Raw genomic sequence first — 17,230 nt, forward strand, 5'->3', positions numbered from 1 at the left:
CCAGTCTGTTAATGTGTGAGCAGACTAATCCTTGTTTACCAAGGTTGTGCACACACAGAAATGTTTAGATTGAGATTAGCTGTGAATCATTACTCAGCCACACACAGATATGTTAACTTGAATGAAAGTTTACTTTGAGAAATGACATATTCCTATAAACATTAAGTCATACACATAATGTCAGAATAACAATCCATATTATTATTATTTATTAGATTTGTATGCCGCCCCTCTCCGAAGACTCGGGGTGGCTCACAACATAACTGATACAATGCATTACAAATCCAATAATAGAAAAATAAAATCAATTTAAAAAACTTTAATAACATAGTAAAATCCCTAACTATACAATCATACACATTCAACGTAATCCGTCATACAGTAAGGCCGAAAATGTAACAAAAAAGGGGGAAGAGGGTGGTAATTATCCCCATGCCTGGCAAGAAAGGTGGGTCTTCAACATTTTACGGAAGGCGAGGAGGGTGGGGGCTGTTCAAATCTCTGGAGGGAGTTGATTCCAGAGGGCCAGGGCCGCAACAGAGAAGGCTCTTCCCCTGGATCCTGCCAGCCGACATTGTTTAGTCGACGGGATCCGGAGAAGGCCAACTCTGTGGGACATAATTGGCCGCTGGGATTTGTGAGGCAGAAGGCAGTCCTGGAGATATTCTGGTCCAATGCCATGTAGGGCTTTATACGTCATAATCAACACTTTGAATTGTGACCGGAAACTGATCGGCAGCCAGTGCAAGCCACGGAGTATTGACGAGACATGGGCATATCTGGGAAAGCCCATGATTGCTCTCGCAGCCGCATTCTGCACAATCTGAAGTTTCTGAGCACTTTTCAGAGAGAGCGTTGCAGTAGTCAAACCTCGAGGTGATGAGGGCATGAGTGACTGTGAGCAGTGACTCCCGGTCCAAATAGGGCCGCAACTGGTGCACCAGGTGAACCTGGGCAAATGCCCCCCTTGCCACAGCCGAAAGATTATGTTCCAATGTCAGCTGTGGATCAAGGAGGACACCCAAGTTACGAACCCTCTCTGAGGGGGTCAATAATTCCCCCCCCCAGGGTAATGGACGGACAGATGGAATTGTCCTTGGGAGGCAAAACCAACAGCCACTCCGTCTTGTCAGGGTTGAGTTTGAGCCTGTTGACACCCATCCAGACCCTAACAGCCATATACAATGGTACCTCTACTTAAGCACTTATTTTGTTCCGTGACCAGGTTCTTAAGTAGAAAAGTTTCTAAGTAGAAGCCATTTTTCCCATAGGAATCAATGTAAAAGCAAATAATGCATGTGAACCCATTCAGAAAGAAATAAAAGTTCAGAATTTGGGTGGGAGGAGGAGGAAGAAGAGGAGGACAGTCGCTGCCGAAGGAAGGAGGTGAGGCGAGGGGAATCAAAAAAATCCAAAACTTTAAGGCTTAAAAAAGGGGACTCTGAGGCATCAAGGAGCACACACCTCCCATACACTTCGCCAGAGAGTAATCCAGGTGTGCGAGAGGAGGAACCTCCCACTCCTTTGACTGAAAGGCGGTGGCTGCTGCTACCTGCTTCCAGTGGCAGGTCATCACTGCAAATAGTAGCAAGTACATAGTCTTTGCCAGTTGTCATAACCAGCAAAGATATCAAACCAAAACACATTTAAGTTATAATACGTAACTACAATGCAGAGACATTGCCGAGATAACCTAACTATGAGTAGCCATAAAAAAAAGTGTGGCTTGAGAGAATTAAACAATGAACTCTCGCTCCCTCTTGTGGCAGCTTGCAACAACTGCAGCCAATATCGTTTTTATTATTGGATTATTATTGTACGCTGTCTTATTATTGCTGTTAGCCGCCCCGAGTCTCCGGAGAGGGGCGGCATACAAATCCAATCAATCAATCAATCAATTAAATAAATAAATAAATAAATATGTTGCCGACCCAACAGTTATGGACAGAATCCTAACATTGTCTCCTTTTGAAAATCACTAGTGATGGAGTTCCCACAACTTCCGAAGGAAGGGATGAGGGGCGCACATGCGCAGCCCGTGTGTGTGTGTGCATATGTGGGGGGTAGGAAAGGGATGTGGGCATGTGCACGCATGCCAGCACACCCACAAACCTCCTTTTGGCCTGCAAACCCAAAAAGGTTCACTGTCACTGTTGTAGGTCATTTAGTCCAACCCCAAATCAAGCAGGAGACCTACACCGTTTCTGACAGAGGGCAGTCCAGCCTCCAGGGATGAAGCTCCCACAATATCCAAAGGCAACTTCTGTTCCATTGGTTGATGGTTCTCACTGTCAGAAAATTCCTTATTTCCAGGTTCAATCTCTCCCCGGTCAGTTTCCATCCATTATTATTCCTTGTCCGGCCTTTGGGTACTTAACATAAAAACATAGATGATTGACGGCAGAAAAAGACCTCATGGTCCATCTAGTCTGCCCTTATACTATTTCCTGTATTTTATCTTAGGATGGATATACAGTGGTACCTCTACTTATGAACTTCATTCGTTCCTTGACCAGGTTCTTAAGTAGAAAAGTTTGTAAGAAGAAGCAATTTTCCCACAGGAATCAATGTAAAAGCAAATACTGTAGTGTGTGATTGTGGAAACCACGGGGAGGGTGGAGACCGTATTTCCTCCCAGGAGATTCCTAGAGAGGGCCCACAGAGCCTTTTGCACGCCTTTCCCAGGCCTGTTTCCTTGCAGATTCCTAGAGAGGCCCTACGAAGGATTCTCTCTGACTTTCCCAGCCTTGTTTCCTCCCAGGAGATTCCTACAGAGGCTCCACGGAGGTTTCTGCCCGCCTTTCCCAGCCCTGTGTCCTTGCAGATTCCTAGAGAGGCCCCACGGAGGCTTCTCCCCGCCTTTTCCGGTTGCAGTTTCAGAGGCTCCGGTTTGAAGGTGGAAAATGGTTCTTGAGAAGCAAAAAAAAAATCTTGGACACCCGATTCTTATCTAGAAAATTTCGTAAATAGCGGCGTTCTTAGGCAGAGGTACCATGCACTTTCTACTTATGTTAATGCTTATACAAACTACAGTGGTACCTCTTTGCCTCTTCTCAAGAACCATTTTTCATTTACAAACCCAAGCCTCCGAAACTGTAACCAGAAAAGGCGGGGAGAAGCCTCCGTGGGGCCTCCCTAGGAATCTGCTGGGACCAAACAGGGCTGGAAAAGGCAGGGAGAAATCTCCTTGGGGCCTCTCCAGGAATCTCCTGGGAGGAAACAGGGCCAGAAAAGGCAAGAAGCATCTGTAGAGCCTCTCTAGGAATCTCCTGGGAGGAAACAGGGCCGAAAAAGGCAGGGAGAAACCTCTGTGGGACCTCTCTAGGAATCTCCTGGGAGGAAACAGGGCCGGAAAAGGCGGGAAGAAGCCTCTGTGGGGCCTCTCTAGGAATCTTCTGGGAGGAAATGGCCTCTACCCTACCTGTGGTTTCCCCAATCCCATGCATTATTTGCTTTTACATTGGTTCCTATGGGAAAAATTGCTTCTTCTTCCAAACTTTTCTAGTAAGAACCTGGTCACAGAACGAATTAAGTTCGTAAGTAGAGGCACCACTGTACTATCCTATACTTCTTCGACCGACAAATGGATGGATGGATACTGTAGATAAAAATTAAAATAAATCAATAAAACAAACGGGCCAAATAAGGCGTTCTCGGTGGGCGTCAAAACTCCCAATTATTTCCCAAACTTTCGAAGGAGTTTTCGGATCCATCAAAATACAAGAGTCCACCGCCCATCACGTCCCGAGGTGGCTTTTAAAAACGTGACCGTCCCTTCGAAAAAAGAACTCGCTCCAAAGCACGAAGCGTCCGGTCCCCGCGCGCTATTATCCGCCCTTGATTATTTTGTTCCGTCCACACGCGGGGTGGGCTCGGTTCCTCCCCCCCCCCCTCGGCTCCCGGCACGACGCTGCCCTTTCACGAGGCGGCCCTTCAGCCTCCCCCGCCGCCCACCACCACCACCACCTTCCGGTATAAAAGAACGGCGGCGGCTGCGAGCGGAGACCGAGCAGACGCGCGTGGACGCGGGCAGCCGATCCCCGCCGAAGGGAAGATCCCGGGATCGCGGAGAACCACGCGTGGGTGGGGGCCGGGTGTAACCCTGTAGTAGAGATCCTCTCCGTTGGAGCCCTCCATGCACAGCGGGGGAGGATCCGGCCTGGGTGGAAGAGGCGGAGCCGCGGGAAGGAGGAGGAAAAACCGCCGATCCCAACCAGCCGCCGCCGCCGCTGGATTTCCCGTTTGGAACGTTCGCGCCCCAGGCGGCCACGCGATTGGCTGGCCGGCGTTCTAACCCCCCGCGGGACTCGCGACTCAACGTTCCAAAGGGGTCGCAGAACGTTCTAAAAAGGAAAGTCAGAGCTTCCAACGTTCCATCGGCGCGGCGCTTCGGATACACGCGGGAATTTATTTTCTCATTTTTTTTCTCCCCCCGACAAAAGGAAGAAGGACCCCCTCCCCCCTCCCCTTTTTTTTCCTCCTCCTCCTCCTCCTCTCCTTTCTCCATTCCAATTCTCTTTCCGTTTTTTTTTAAATTATCATTTTTTTCGTTCCCTCCGTTCCTTCTTCCCACCCACCCACCCATGGAAGACGTCGGCGCCTTGGTGGCGGCTTACTCCCGAGGCCTGGCCGGGGGCCTCGGCGTGACCGTGTGCGCTGCCGCCGGCGGAGTCTTGCTTTATAAAATCGCGCGAAGGTAAGAAAAAGGAAGGCCGAGCCGGGGAGGATGCTTTGGATATTTCCCTCTCCCCATGGGGGGGGGGGGATTTATGGAAAGAAAAAAAGAGGAGTGGGTAGGTCGGGGGGGGGACACCCACGACGAGGCCCAGTGGCGGATTTGCCTTCTTACTTGGGGGGTGGGGCTGGCGCCCCGTCTTAAACCCCCCCTTTTCGTTCCTCCACTTCGCGCGCTTATCACACGCTAAAAAAAAAGTTTAGGGGTGGGGAGGTCTCTCAGACGTGGGGGAGGGGGCAAACCCCGGGATGGACTTGGAGGTGTTGGCCTCCACCTGCCCCCCCCCTCGCGGGTCCCAACGCGGGCCGACGGGGTGTCTTTTAAAGGGGAGAAATAGCCCTGGGGAGGTTTTTTTGCAGCCGGCCAGTCCACGTGCCTCGAGCGTGGGAGGGCAGCCCTTCCGGGTTCAACTTTGCACAACCCGTGCGTGTGTGTGTTTGTGTTTGTATTGTATGTATGTGCCTGCCTGCGGCGCATGGTGAATTCAAAGTAACTTGGAAAGGAGTCTCAGTTGAAATGGCCTAGGTAGGTAGGTAGGTAGAGAGATAGAGGTAGGTAGGTAGATAGGAATATAGATAGATAAATATTTGTAGTTAGGTTGGTAGGTAGATAGATAGATGTACACAGAGAGGTAGATAAATAATATAAATGGAGATAGATAGACAGACAGATAGATATAGACAGAGATAGATAATATAGATAGAAGTAGGTAGGTAAGTAGATATACTGTATAGATACAGGTAGGGAGAGAGGTAGGTAGGTAGATATATAGATAGATAAAGGTAGGTAAGTAGAAAGGTAGGTAGATGTATAGATATAGATACATAAATATAAGTAGGTTAGGTAGGTACATAGAAGTACACAGAGGTAGATAATATAGATTTAGATAGAGAGATAGACTACATAGATGGGCTGTAGACAGATAGATAATAAAGATAGAGGTAGTTAGTTAGATACATAGATGTACACAGAGAGGTAGACAATATAGACTGAGGGAGATGTATGGATGTAGACAGACAATATAGATAGAGGTAGGTTGGTAAGTAGGTGGATGGTTGGTTGGATTGATGGATATAGACAGATAGATAGACACGTAGGTAGGTAGACAGACAGACAGATAGATAGATAGCTCACACACATACAAACACTGAAAAAAACACTCCCAAGCTGCAAAAAGGATCCCATTGGGTTAGCAAATTGATGGTCTACCTTTCAGGGGGGGTTGTAAGAAACATCAGAATCTTGAGCTGTGCAGTCCAGGGTGGTTTATCCCATAAGGCGCCACACCTTGCCAGAAACCAGGTTCCTGGAGGATCAGATGCTAAGCGTGAGATCATTCGCATGCAAAGGCGACGCTACACAACTTTGCTACAGATTTGGTTTTGTTTAAAGCTGGGTCTTTTAAGAAGAAGTCACGTTGGGTGTTTGGGATAGGAGACCACGAGGAAATCCAAGGGCAGCCAGGTAAATAGATGGGCAAATTATGCTGGGAAAAAAAGTGACGCCAATCTGAATGAAAGTTACTCAATTTCACTTACACATTTATTGCTACTTTTTCTCAAGCGCTATTTCTCGCCATCAGAGGAGCCGATTCGGGCAAACTGGTAGTAGCGACCTGCAGGTGGGCCCGCCCATCCACCCCAGCACTATGCCGTCCTATTTAGCCATGTTTTCAAACCATGTGCAAGCGGCGCATGTAAGCAAAGCTGCATACATGCACAGAAAGCTGCATATATGCACGGAAGTGTACACACGACCAAAGCGAGCTTGCGCACAGGCACTCACATTGTTGGTGCTCGACGAACCTATAGGGAAATTATGTGAGAGATTCACATAACGTTTGGTTGAAGGGGAGTGGTTTTGTGTAACCAGTTTTGTACAATCTCAGGGAATATATAGAGCAGTCAGGGTGAACATTTTTGGCACTGAGTGCCGAAAAAGTCATGCGGAAACATTAAGTGTACATGTGCTCATCGGGGCTGTGCTCCATAAAAGCCAAACTTCCAGGTCCTAGCATGTACTTCGCTTGTCAGGAGGTCACAAAGGGGGATTATGGCGACTGTCATAAATGGGAGTCCATTGCCAAGCATCTGAATTTTGATTGCGTGGCCTTGGGAATACTACAAAGGCTTTAAGTGTGAAAATTGGTCCTGCTGGTCCACTTTTTTTGGTGCCGTTGTAACTTTGAACTGTCATTAAATGAACACTCAAGGATGCCTGTATTTGATCTAATACTTTAAAATAATGTTACGGTATATTATTAAAATATTAAAGTACTACCAATGTTTGTGCTCTGAAGTTATTGCGTATTTTATGTGATTCGCCATTTGTAAAAAGAGGGATAACTCAGTCTTTTATATATATATATATATATATTTATCTCCACAATTTTTATAAACACTGCTCAAAAAAATAAAGGACATATCCTAGATCTGAATGAATGAAATATTATCATTGAATACTTTGTTCTGTACAAGTTGAATGTGCTGATAATATGTTAAATTGATTGTCAATCAGCGTTGCTTCCTAAGTGCAGTTTAATTTCACAGAAGTTTGATTTACTTAGAGTTATATTGTATTGCATAAATGTTCCCAATATCCTATTTTGCACCTGTTTTACATTTCTTTTCATCAGTCTGTTATTCTTCAATTGAGAAGGTATAGGAAGGTAGAGGGAAGACAGTTGGATACTTAAAACTGCTTTGAATATTTCTGCAGCAGTTGTCATATTTTTTAAAAAAATTATTTATTGATTTTAAAAAGAATATTTCTCATATAACTTTTTGTACAGGTCTTAATCCGTATCTATTACATTGTTTTAAAAAAGAATCCAAAGACTTGACATATTTCTGCCTTTAAGTATTGGAGGACCCATTATCCCTAGCCTGCTGGGCTGGGAAAAACAGAGGGCATAACCCAAATTATTCACCTGTATTGAATTTTCCCTAGAAATGTTAAAAGATCCAGCAGAGCCAAGCTCTGGGGCAAAATTGTGGCTTAAATCAACCAGAGATGGTGGTTATGGGGAAAAAAACATGGCCTGTGGGAAAATGTTAGTATTTTTTTTGCTTATGGGACAAAAAAATGGTCAGTTCAGAGAGAAGGAGATTTGGGGGATGGGCCAGGAAGGAATTTTTGTGAAAGAGTTAAACCAAACCAGTTGACCAAATCTCTTTGGAATGTGAGAAATGCTGGATTTCAAGCAAGATTTTTCCCCCTTATAAAAGCATTTTTGTTTCGGTCAATTAGCCTGAAATTGAGGAATTAAATCTCTGGATGTAGAATAGAATAACAGAATACCCAGAATTGGAATGGACCTTGGAGGTCTTCTAGTCCAACCTCCTGCTTGCGCAGGAAATCCTACACCACTTCAAACAAATGGTTATCCAGCATCTTAAAAACTTCCAGTGTTGGAGCATTCACAACTTCTGGAGGCAGGCAGTTCCACGGATTAATTGTTCCAACTGTTAGGAAATTTCTCCTTAGTTCTAAGTTGCTTCTCTCCTTGTTTAGTTTCCATCCGTTGCTTCTTGTTCTACCCTCAGGTGCTTTGGGGAATAGTTTGATTCCCTCTTCTTTGTGGCAACCCCTGAGATATTGGAAGACTGCTATCGTGTCTCCCTTGGTCCTTCTTTTTATTAAACTAGACATACCCAGTTCCTGCAACTGTTCTTCATAGGTTTTAGCCTCCAGTCCCCTAATCATCTTTGTTGCTCTTCTCTGCACTTTTTCTAGAGTCTCAATATCCTTTTCGCATCATGGCGACCAAAGCTGAATGCAGGATTCCAAGTGTGGCCTTACCAAGGCCTTATAAAGTGATATTAATTAATACTTCCTGTGATCTTCATTCTATCCCTCTGTTAATGCAGCATAGATCTGTGTTGGCTTTTTTGGCAGCTGCTGCACATGGCTGGCTGATATTTCAATGGTTGTCCACTAGGACTCCAAGGTCCCTCTCACAGTTACTACTTTTGAGCAAGGTACCACATAAACCGTACCTATGCATTTTGTTTTACTTGCCTAGATGTAGAAGCTTACATTTTTCACCCTTGAATTTCATTTTGTTAGATAGCGCTCATTGTTCAAGTCTGTCAAGATCCTTCTGTATCTTGAGCCTATCCAGTTTGGTGTCATCTGCAAATTTGATAAGTTTCCCATTTATCCGCTGGTCCAAGGAATTGATGAAGATGCCTCCTTTTTTTGCACCCCCTTGCAAAAGCAGAAGAAATAACACAAAACCAAAAGGGTTCTTTTGTTTGTTTAAATGAAAACAGCCAGTGTGCACATACCCACGGCCATAATGCAATGCCCGCAAATGCACACACACACAATGCTGCCCCCCCCCCCCCCCCCGCCCATGCATGAGCATAGACCTCACTGAAGGCTCCGGACTTCCTGCACGCCCTTTTGGGTTGTTTTTCGCCCTCCCCAGGCTTCAGGAAAGCCTCCTTCGGCCTTTGTTGGATGCAAAAAACAGCCTAGAAGTTTATTTCCAGACTTCTCTTAGGCCCGATGGGCCATTTTTCGCTTTCCTCAGGCTTTAAGGAGGCTTTCCTGAAGCTTGGAGAGGACAAAAAACAGCCCAGTGGTAAGTTCATTTTCACACTTCCAGTAGGCCCATTGGGCCCTTTTTGCCCTCCTCAGGCTTCATGAAAGACTCTGGAGCCTGTGGAGTACGAAAAATGGGCCCAACAGGCCTACTGGAAGATCAGAAACTAAGTTCATCTTCCCCAGGCTTCAGAAAAGCCTCCTTGGCCTTTATTGGATGCAAAAAACAGCTCAGAGGTTTATTTCCAAACTTCCGGTAGGCCCATTAGGCTGTTTTTTGCTCTCCCCAGGCTTCAAGGAGGCTTTCCCGAAGCCTGGGGATAGTGAAAGATAGCCCAACGGGAAGTTCATTTCCACACTTCCAGTAGGCCCATTGAGTCCGGTTTTTGCCATCCACAAGCTCCAGAGGCTTTCTTGAAGCCTGGGGAGGGCAAAAAGGGCCTCCCCACCGCCCTCTGGAACGCCGAAAATTAGCTGGCCAGCACGCACATGCATAGGTTTGCCATCACGGGACTTCAAGCTTGTTCTGATTGCTTATTTTACTGCAGCAATGCGGCAAATCTCACTTAACAACTGTCTAACATTAGCGATTGAAATTTTGAGTTCAGTTGCTGTTGCAAATCAAGGATTACTTTGCAAGCAGAAGTTGTGAGATTTCCAATTTATATTAGCAGTTGGCCGGTTAGTAGAGGACAGGCACTCAAGACGGGATGCTGCCAGAAATTCTTTCAGGAACAATTGGCGATTTGTGAGACACCTGTCTGTCGAATACCCAGCTTATTTTATTATTTATTATTGTATGAATTTGATTTATACGCCACCCCTCTCCGTGGACTTGGGTGGTTTGTTAGCGCGCGGCAAAAAACCCCAACAACAATGAATTAACATTTTGGTTGTGCTTTAAAGAGCTGAGAAGGGAGTAATCAACTTATAGGGCTTATCTTGGAAAAAATACTTAATTTATCTATGGCTGTTTATGGCTTATATCAATGGTGGTGAACGTGCATGCATCTTTCTCATCTCTCTCTTATTTCTCTTGTGTTTTATTGGGTCCGATAAAATGGAAATACATTAAATTTTGGGGAGGCAGGATTCTTTATTTTCTGTATTTGCAATTCAGAAATTGGGAAGAATCCAGATGTGGATTGCTCCCGGTTCGGCCCAGTTCTATAAACCGGTAGCAACTGATTTTGGAACACACTATTGGAAGAATCACTTACGCACAAAATAGAAGCGCATTTTTAACACCAGCCATGGTGTGCTCATAAGCTCTTTAAAGTTTTTAATATTTGCATGGGTTTTTTTTTTAATCGATGCAGTTGGGAAATTATTCTGACGAGCTAATTTAAGCAACAATTAGGGAAACCCCAATACTGTACTGTATAATCCTTAACTGGCTTGTTTAACCCTTAAAGGAATGACTTGACTTGGAGGATCAGTGATGTCACGAAGATGGATTAACTTGGTTAAATCAATAGTATGATTATTACTGTTATTAACATGAATATAATTGATAGTAATTGTAATGGATATTGTTGTACACACTATGATTATTATTTCCTAAAAGGATTTGTACCCTGACAATACATACTGTTCAATTGAAACTGGAATGTTTGTATAATAAAAATAATGGAAGGGACCTTGGAGGTCTTCTAGTCTAAACCCTTGCTTAGAATTGTTCAGAGTAGGAATTGGCAGGGATTAGTTTATTTCTCTCCAGAGAGAAAGAAAGGGATTTCTTTTTTAAAAAACTTTTGAAATCTGATGAGCAAAATCCTAATGAAAAATAGTGTGCATTTTGTAAATGTGGAAAGTTTATGAAAAATTTATTTTTTAAATAAATATTTATTTTTTAAATAAACTTTTTAAAGTAAGCGGGGTTTTTTAAAAACCTACTTTTTAAGGGTTTCCCTCAGTCCGACTGCGGTAGACTTCTTCTGCAAGTCATTTGATTCTCAAACCCTCGTCCCCCAAGCCTACAAAACTTTTGCCAGACCCATCCTTGAATACAGTTCATCTGTCTGGAACCCATACCACATCTCGGACATCAACACCCTTGAAAATGTCCAAAGATACTTCACCAGAAGAGCCCTTCACTCCTCCACTCGAAACAGAATACCCTATGAAAGCAGACTCAATCCTTGGTCTTGAAAGCTTAGAACTATGACGCCTAAAACACGATCTAAGTATTGCCCACAAGATCATATGCTGCAACGTTCTACCTGTCAATGACTACTTCAACTTCAATCGCAACAACACAAGAGCACGCAACAGATTCAAACTTAATATTAACCGCTCCAAACTTGACTGTAAAAAATATGACTTCAGCAACCAAGTTGTCAAAGCATGGAACTCATTACCTGACTCAGTAGTGTCAACCCCTAACCCCCAACATTTTTCCCTTAGACTATCCACAATTGACCTCTCCAGATTCCTTAGAGGTCAGTAAAGGGCATGCATAAGTGCACCAGTGTGCCTTCCGTCCCCTGTCCAATTGTCTCTCCTTATCTCATTTATCTTTTCTTCCTTTCAAATTTGTTCTCCTATAATTTTATATCTTTTCTTCTATTCGTTTCTTTTGTTATACTGTATTACTACATATCTATTCTCTTCAATGTGTATTATGTACTGGATTAAATAAATAAATAAATAAAAATTAAAAGTTTTGTAGTCCCCTGCTTTCAGAAAATAGCCAAGCGAGAAAGCAAGGGACCCTGAAAACTATGAAAGCCCATTGGGGATTACCAAGGAAGCAGCAAATACCCCTTGAGGGGGGGAATTCTTTACCCCATGGCAAGAGTCAACAGCTGCACCCCTGCTGTGGAATCTTTGCTCCCTGGCATTTGCTGCCACCTGTTAGGCAGAAGTCCAACAGGTGCTGACACCCAACTCTGGTTTCTAGGGAGATTGGCTTCCCCATAACTAGTTCTGCAATTATCAAATGGGGGGGATTAGGGCTGCCCTCCCCTTCATTTAATTATCCCTAGCAGTTGGTTACATGTGTTGTTGAACAAGTGTTCATACTGGATTTTTATTTTCAACAAAATATATATTGAGGCGGGGGCTTTCCTCCCTCAGTCTAATCCAGAAAGGGGGGGAAATGGCTTCCATTGTTGTTGTTGTTGTTGTTGTTATTATTATTATTATTATTATTATTATTATTATTGCTTTTGGGCAGAAAGTAGGAAGAAAAACCTCCCCATCCAAGAGGCAGGGTGATACTGCCTCTTGGACCAGCCTAGTGAGACAGTTGCTAGATAACTCCAATGCTGCCATTGCCCAGCAACCGGAAACCCACTTCTGTAGAAGCAGGAAGTGGCAAGGTTGCTAGGCAACCAGCAAAAAAATGGCTTCTTCTGAAGCAGGAGGAAGTGGCAAGGTTGCTAGGCAACTGGCACATGACTTCTTTCCAGCCAACAGGCCTTCCAGGATGCAATGGTGGGGCAATGGGTCCCATAGGTTAAAGTGGGGTCCAGATGGGGGTGGCACAAACAAAATAGGGATTGGGCACTGCTTATGTGAAACACCCCCCCCCCCCAAAGAAGGACTATGGCATACCCCTTCTTTGTGCAAAAAATAAATGATTGATTGATTGATTTAATTTATATGTCCGATTGCAACTGTTCTGTATGTACGTGATTTGATTGTATAATTCATCATGGTTTATTATGGGTTTTAATGTTCTTATTACTAATTATTTGACTTGTTTATTGTATGTACTATTTATTGTTATGGCAAAGGATTTTTGTATTTTTCTCTCCAATCACAATACAGTAAAAAAACAGACCAACATCAACAAGTTGCTTACAATAGGTCAATTTCAAAAAGTTATGGTCTACAAGTCCAATACTGCCTCCTTTACTTTTGACATCTGGATAACAATAGCTGCTCAATTTTCACAAGTTATACAAATAAGCAAAAAAGCTAATACCCCTTTTAAGCTGTTCACAATTTTCAATACCTCATGAAGATTAGGCTGAAATATTTTTAAAAATTTCCACATCTTTTCCATGTCAATTTTCACATATAATCAATAACCTTTTAAAATAATTAGTGCTTATTAATTTTAAAAATCCCTTAAAAAATAACATTAAAAAAACCTTCTAGTGACGTATTCAAGGGGGAAAGAATAAACCCAATAATATTACCAAATACATTATTGCCAAATTAGTCAAATTACAAACCTAATTAAAGAAAACTCCTTTATAAAAACATTGCTCCTTTATATAAACATTAAAAACAAATAAAAATAGCAATTGTAAAGTAATACAAATAACAATTATAAAGATTAAAAATATAGAAATACAAAAACCAAAAAAAATTGAAAGCATAGAATAGAAAGTATGCAAAGAAAATTTTTACAGAGAATAAAAGGGAAAGTTTAAAGTTTAAAGTAGTAGAATGAAGAGCCTAATAGAGAACAGTACAGAAAGAAAAAAGGAAGAAAAAGAGAAAAAATAAGAACTTTCCTCTTCTCACTTACTTCCCCATATGTTTCCATATGGGACCCTCCACTAATATTCTTCAATAGGAAAAAAGACCGGACCAAGAGGATGTCCTAATCTTTTCCCTTGTCCATATCAGATACACTCATCATATCCTATTCACATCTTATTATTGTATGTTCAACCAAGACCTCCTATTCCAGTTGCAGTTATATCATTGCAGTCCCACCAGTATAGAAATACCTTTTCTAGTCGCCTACCAATGTAAGTACAGTAAAATCATCCTACCCTATTTTCTTAAAAAGAGAGCTGAAAAAAAGAAAATAAAACACCCCTCAATAATCTACTGGGGTCAACTTCTATAATTAATGCTGCATACCCAGCTGAATCCTCATGCCGTAATCTAAAGTGTTGATCCCAATAGCTAATAAAGAGTTCCTCTTCCTTAATCCTTGCTCAACTTAAGTGCATTCAACAATTAATACGCTCTTCATAATTATAGTCTTTATTATCTATATTTTACTGTATTGTGTATTTCCTAATCACCTCTAAAGCAATTTCTCCTTCTTTATGCAAAAAGAAAAAAAGAAAAGAAAAAATATATATTATTTAATTTTTTTAAGAGGAAAGAAGAAGGGCTTCCATTAACCCAATGAGATCAAGTTATGACTATATCGCTGTGTAACCAGCTAGATTATTATGCCCTATTCTACATTTATCGCTGCATACCCAGTGGAATTTTTCTGCCCTATTCTAAATATATTGATCCCACTAGATAGGAAGAGAACTTCCCCCTCTTGCTCTGAATTAAATTACTGTATGTCTTTTTATATGTTCACCATCATTAACGTACCATTTTTGTATATTTAAATCTGAGTAATGCAAAAAGCTCTCTCAAATGTATAATCAATAATCTTACAACAATAAAATGGTTGTAAGCCGCCCTGAGTCTCATTGGGAGTGGGCGGCATAGAAGTCAAATAAATAAATTAAATTAAATAACAACAATAAGAAACAATATAAAAACACATTAATAACCCTTAACACCATGCATACTCTCAATCATTCATGGTCCCAGGCCTGCGAGAAAAGCGAGGTCTTAACGATTTTCCAAAAGACCAGTAGGGTGGGGATAACGCGCATCTCTGGAGGCAGTTGGGTTCCAAAGCATTGGAGCCACCACAGAGAAGGCCCTTCTCTGCGGCCCTGAAAACCAGCACTGTTTGGCAGACGGGACCTGAAGAAGGTCAATTATGTGGGCCCTTATTGGTCACTGAGAAGCGTGAGGTATAAATGTGATTTAAAATGTGGATGTGAAGATGCAAAACTCCTGCCGAAACAACTATGAATTGTCCAACTTCAGAGTTGGGGGCCAGTTGCCCTCCCATACGTTCTTTTTTTTTTTTAGCCAAACATTCCTGCCTCCTGGATGTCCTCCAAACTCTTGCATCCAGAAGAGACTCCCAGAGTTGAACCTATTTTTTTATGGCTCTTGATTTTTCTTTCTTGCTTCCCTACCACCCGCAGGTCGAAGCCCACACACATGACCGTCAATTGCTGGTTTTGTAACCAGGACACCGTGGTGCCGTACGGGAACCGCAATTGCTGGGATTGTCCGAATTGTGAGCAATACAACGGATTTGAAGAGGTGAGCCTGGCGTTGCATCGCTCGGGGTCCCTATTTGAGATCCTAGCGGGTTGGTGTCTGCGCCCATCAACATTTCTGCCTGCCCCTTCGCAACATTAAAAAAATGTAAAAAAAAAAATTAATCTAAATTAGTTTGATTTGCCACAGGGGACAAAGCCGGGAGATTTTCATAGGTTTGCTAATTTTTCTGTTGTGAAGAAGATTAAATTTTAATTGTGGATTGTGCAGAAGCAGATATGTTGACATTAAAATTAAATAATAAAGAAGATTCAGAACATTACAAAATTAGTATAGAATTAGATATAAAATAAGAAGGAAAAAGTTATCTAAATAATTTTTAAAGGTCAATAATTAACCATTTGATTTGTATTAATTGAAATATTGTAATATTGATTTATTTAAGGTGATAAAAAGCAGAACAAACATGTATATAAATTAAATAACCTTTGTTTAGTATCAGTCTATAATAGCTGTTACAATGACTATGGGGATAATGTGTTTAATGATTCAATTCAATTGAATATCTTTGTGTGTGTGTGTATAATTGTGTGTCTAAGTGTTTATATGTTGTGTTTTTAATGTATATATTTCAATAATTATTTTTATATATTTTAGAAAAAGAAAAGAGATAAATTGAGAAATATGAGAGATCCCCCAGCCAGTGTTCCCTCTAATTTTTTCCCGGTGTGGGCAGAAAGGTATAGTGTCTGAGCAGCAGTCCTTTTGGGACTGGGCGGCATAGAAGTCTAAATAAATAAATAAATAAATAAAGTGTGAGCGCACACTATCAGGCGTACGCGAGTTCTGACATCCATAATTCGCTCCCCCTCCTTTCTCTTTCCTCCTTCCTCTCTCATCTCTTTCCTTTCTCTCCCTCCCTTTCTCTTTCCATTCTCTCCCTCCCTCTTCCTCTCTATCCTTTATATATGTCTCTTTCTTTCTCCCTCCATCATTCCCTCTTTTTCTCCCTCCCTTTCTCTCCCTCCCTCTTTCTCTCTATCCTTTCTATCTGTCACTCTTTCTTTCTCTCCCTCCTTCATTCCCTCTTTGTCTTTCCCTCCCTCCCTTTCTCTCTATCCTTTATAGCTCTCACTCTTTCTTTCTCTTCCTCCTTCATTCCCTCTTTCTCTCCCTCCTTTTCTCTCTTTCCTTTCTCTCCCTCCCTCCTTCTCTCTATCCTTTATATCTCTCACTCTTTCTTTCTTTCTTTCTCTTCCTCCATTCCCTCTTTCTCGCCCTCTTTTTCTCTCTTTCCTTTCTCTTCCTCCCTCTTTCTCTCTATCATTTATATCTCTCTCTTTCTTTCTTTCTCTCCCTCCTCTCCCTCCCTCGCTTTCTCTCCCTCCCTCCCTCTTTCTATCCTTTATATCTCTCACTCTTTCTTTGTTTCTCTTCCTTCTTCATTCCCTCTATCTCTCCCTCCTTTTCTCTCTCTTTCCTTTCTCTCCCTCCCTCTCTCTCTATCCTTTATACATCTCTCTTTCTCTCCCTCCTTCATTCCCTCTTTCTCTCTATCCTTTATATCTCTCTCTTTCTTTCTCTCCCTCTTTCATTCCCTCTTTGTCATCGAGTTGGTGGCATGGGCGGTGGATTCACACAGACACCCCGCACGGACGAACATCAGGCTGGTGGCGTGGCCGGCGGATTCGCGCCTCCCCCCACATGGATAGACATCGGGCTGGCGGCAGTGCCGGCGGATTCGCCCCCCCCTGCACGTACGGACATTGGGCTGGCGGGGTGACCGGCGGATTGCCCCCCCCCCCCAGCACGTACAGACATCGGGTTGGTGGTGGGCAGCCAGCTTTGCTGACGCCGGCCAGCAAAGCTGGCTTTCCGGGAAAACAGCGCACTTTT

At 42.8% G+C, this 17,230-nt stretch overlaps 1 protein-coding gene across 1 annotated transcript in view; it reads left to right on the forward strand.

Annotated features, from left to right (window-relative positions):
- The first annotated feature begins 4,130 nt into the window (after positions 1–4,130).
- TMEM201 (transmembrane protein 201) overlaps positions 4,131–17,230 on the forward strand; it is a 42,520-nt gene continuing 29,420 nt past the window's right edge. Inside the window, exons 1-2 of the mRNA XM_070759240.1 lie at positions 4,131–4,696; positions 15,256–15,376. Coding sequence (XP_070615341.1) covers positions 4,584–4,696; positions 15,256–15,376 — 234 coding nt within the window. The 5' untranslated portion in view covers positions 4,131–4,583. The remainder of the gene's footprint in view (positions 4,697–15,255; positions 15,377–17,230) is intronic.

Source organism: Erythrolamprus reginae, chromosome 8, assembly GCF_031021105.1.
Source record: "Erythrolamprus reginae isolate rEryReg1 chromosome 8, rEryReg1.hap1, whole genome shotgun sequence".
Taxonomy (NCBI): domain Eukaryota; kingdom Metazoa; phylum Chordata; class Lepidosauria; order Squamata; family Dipsadidae; genus Erythrolamprus; species Erythrolamprus reginae.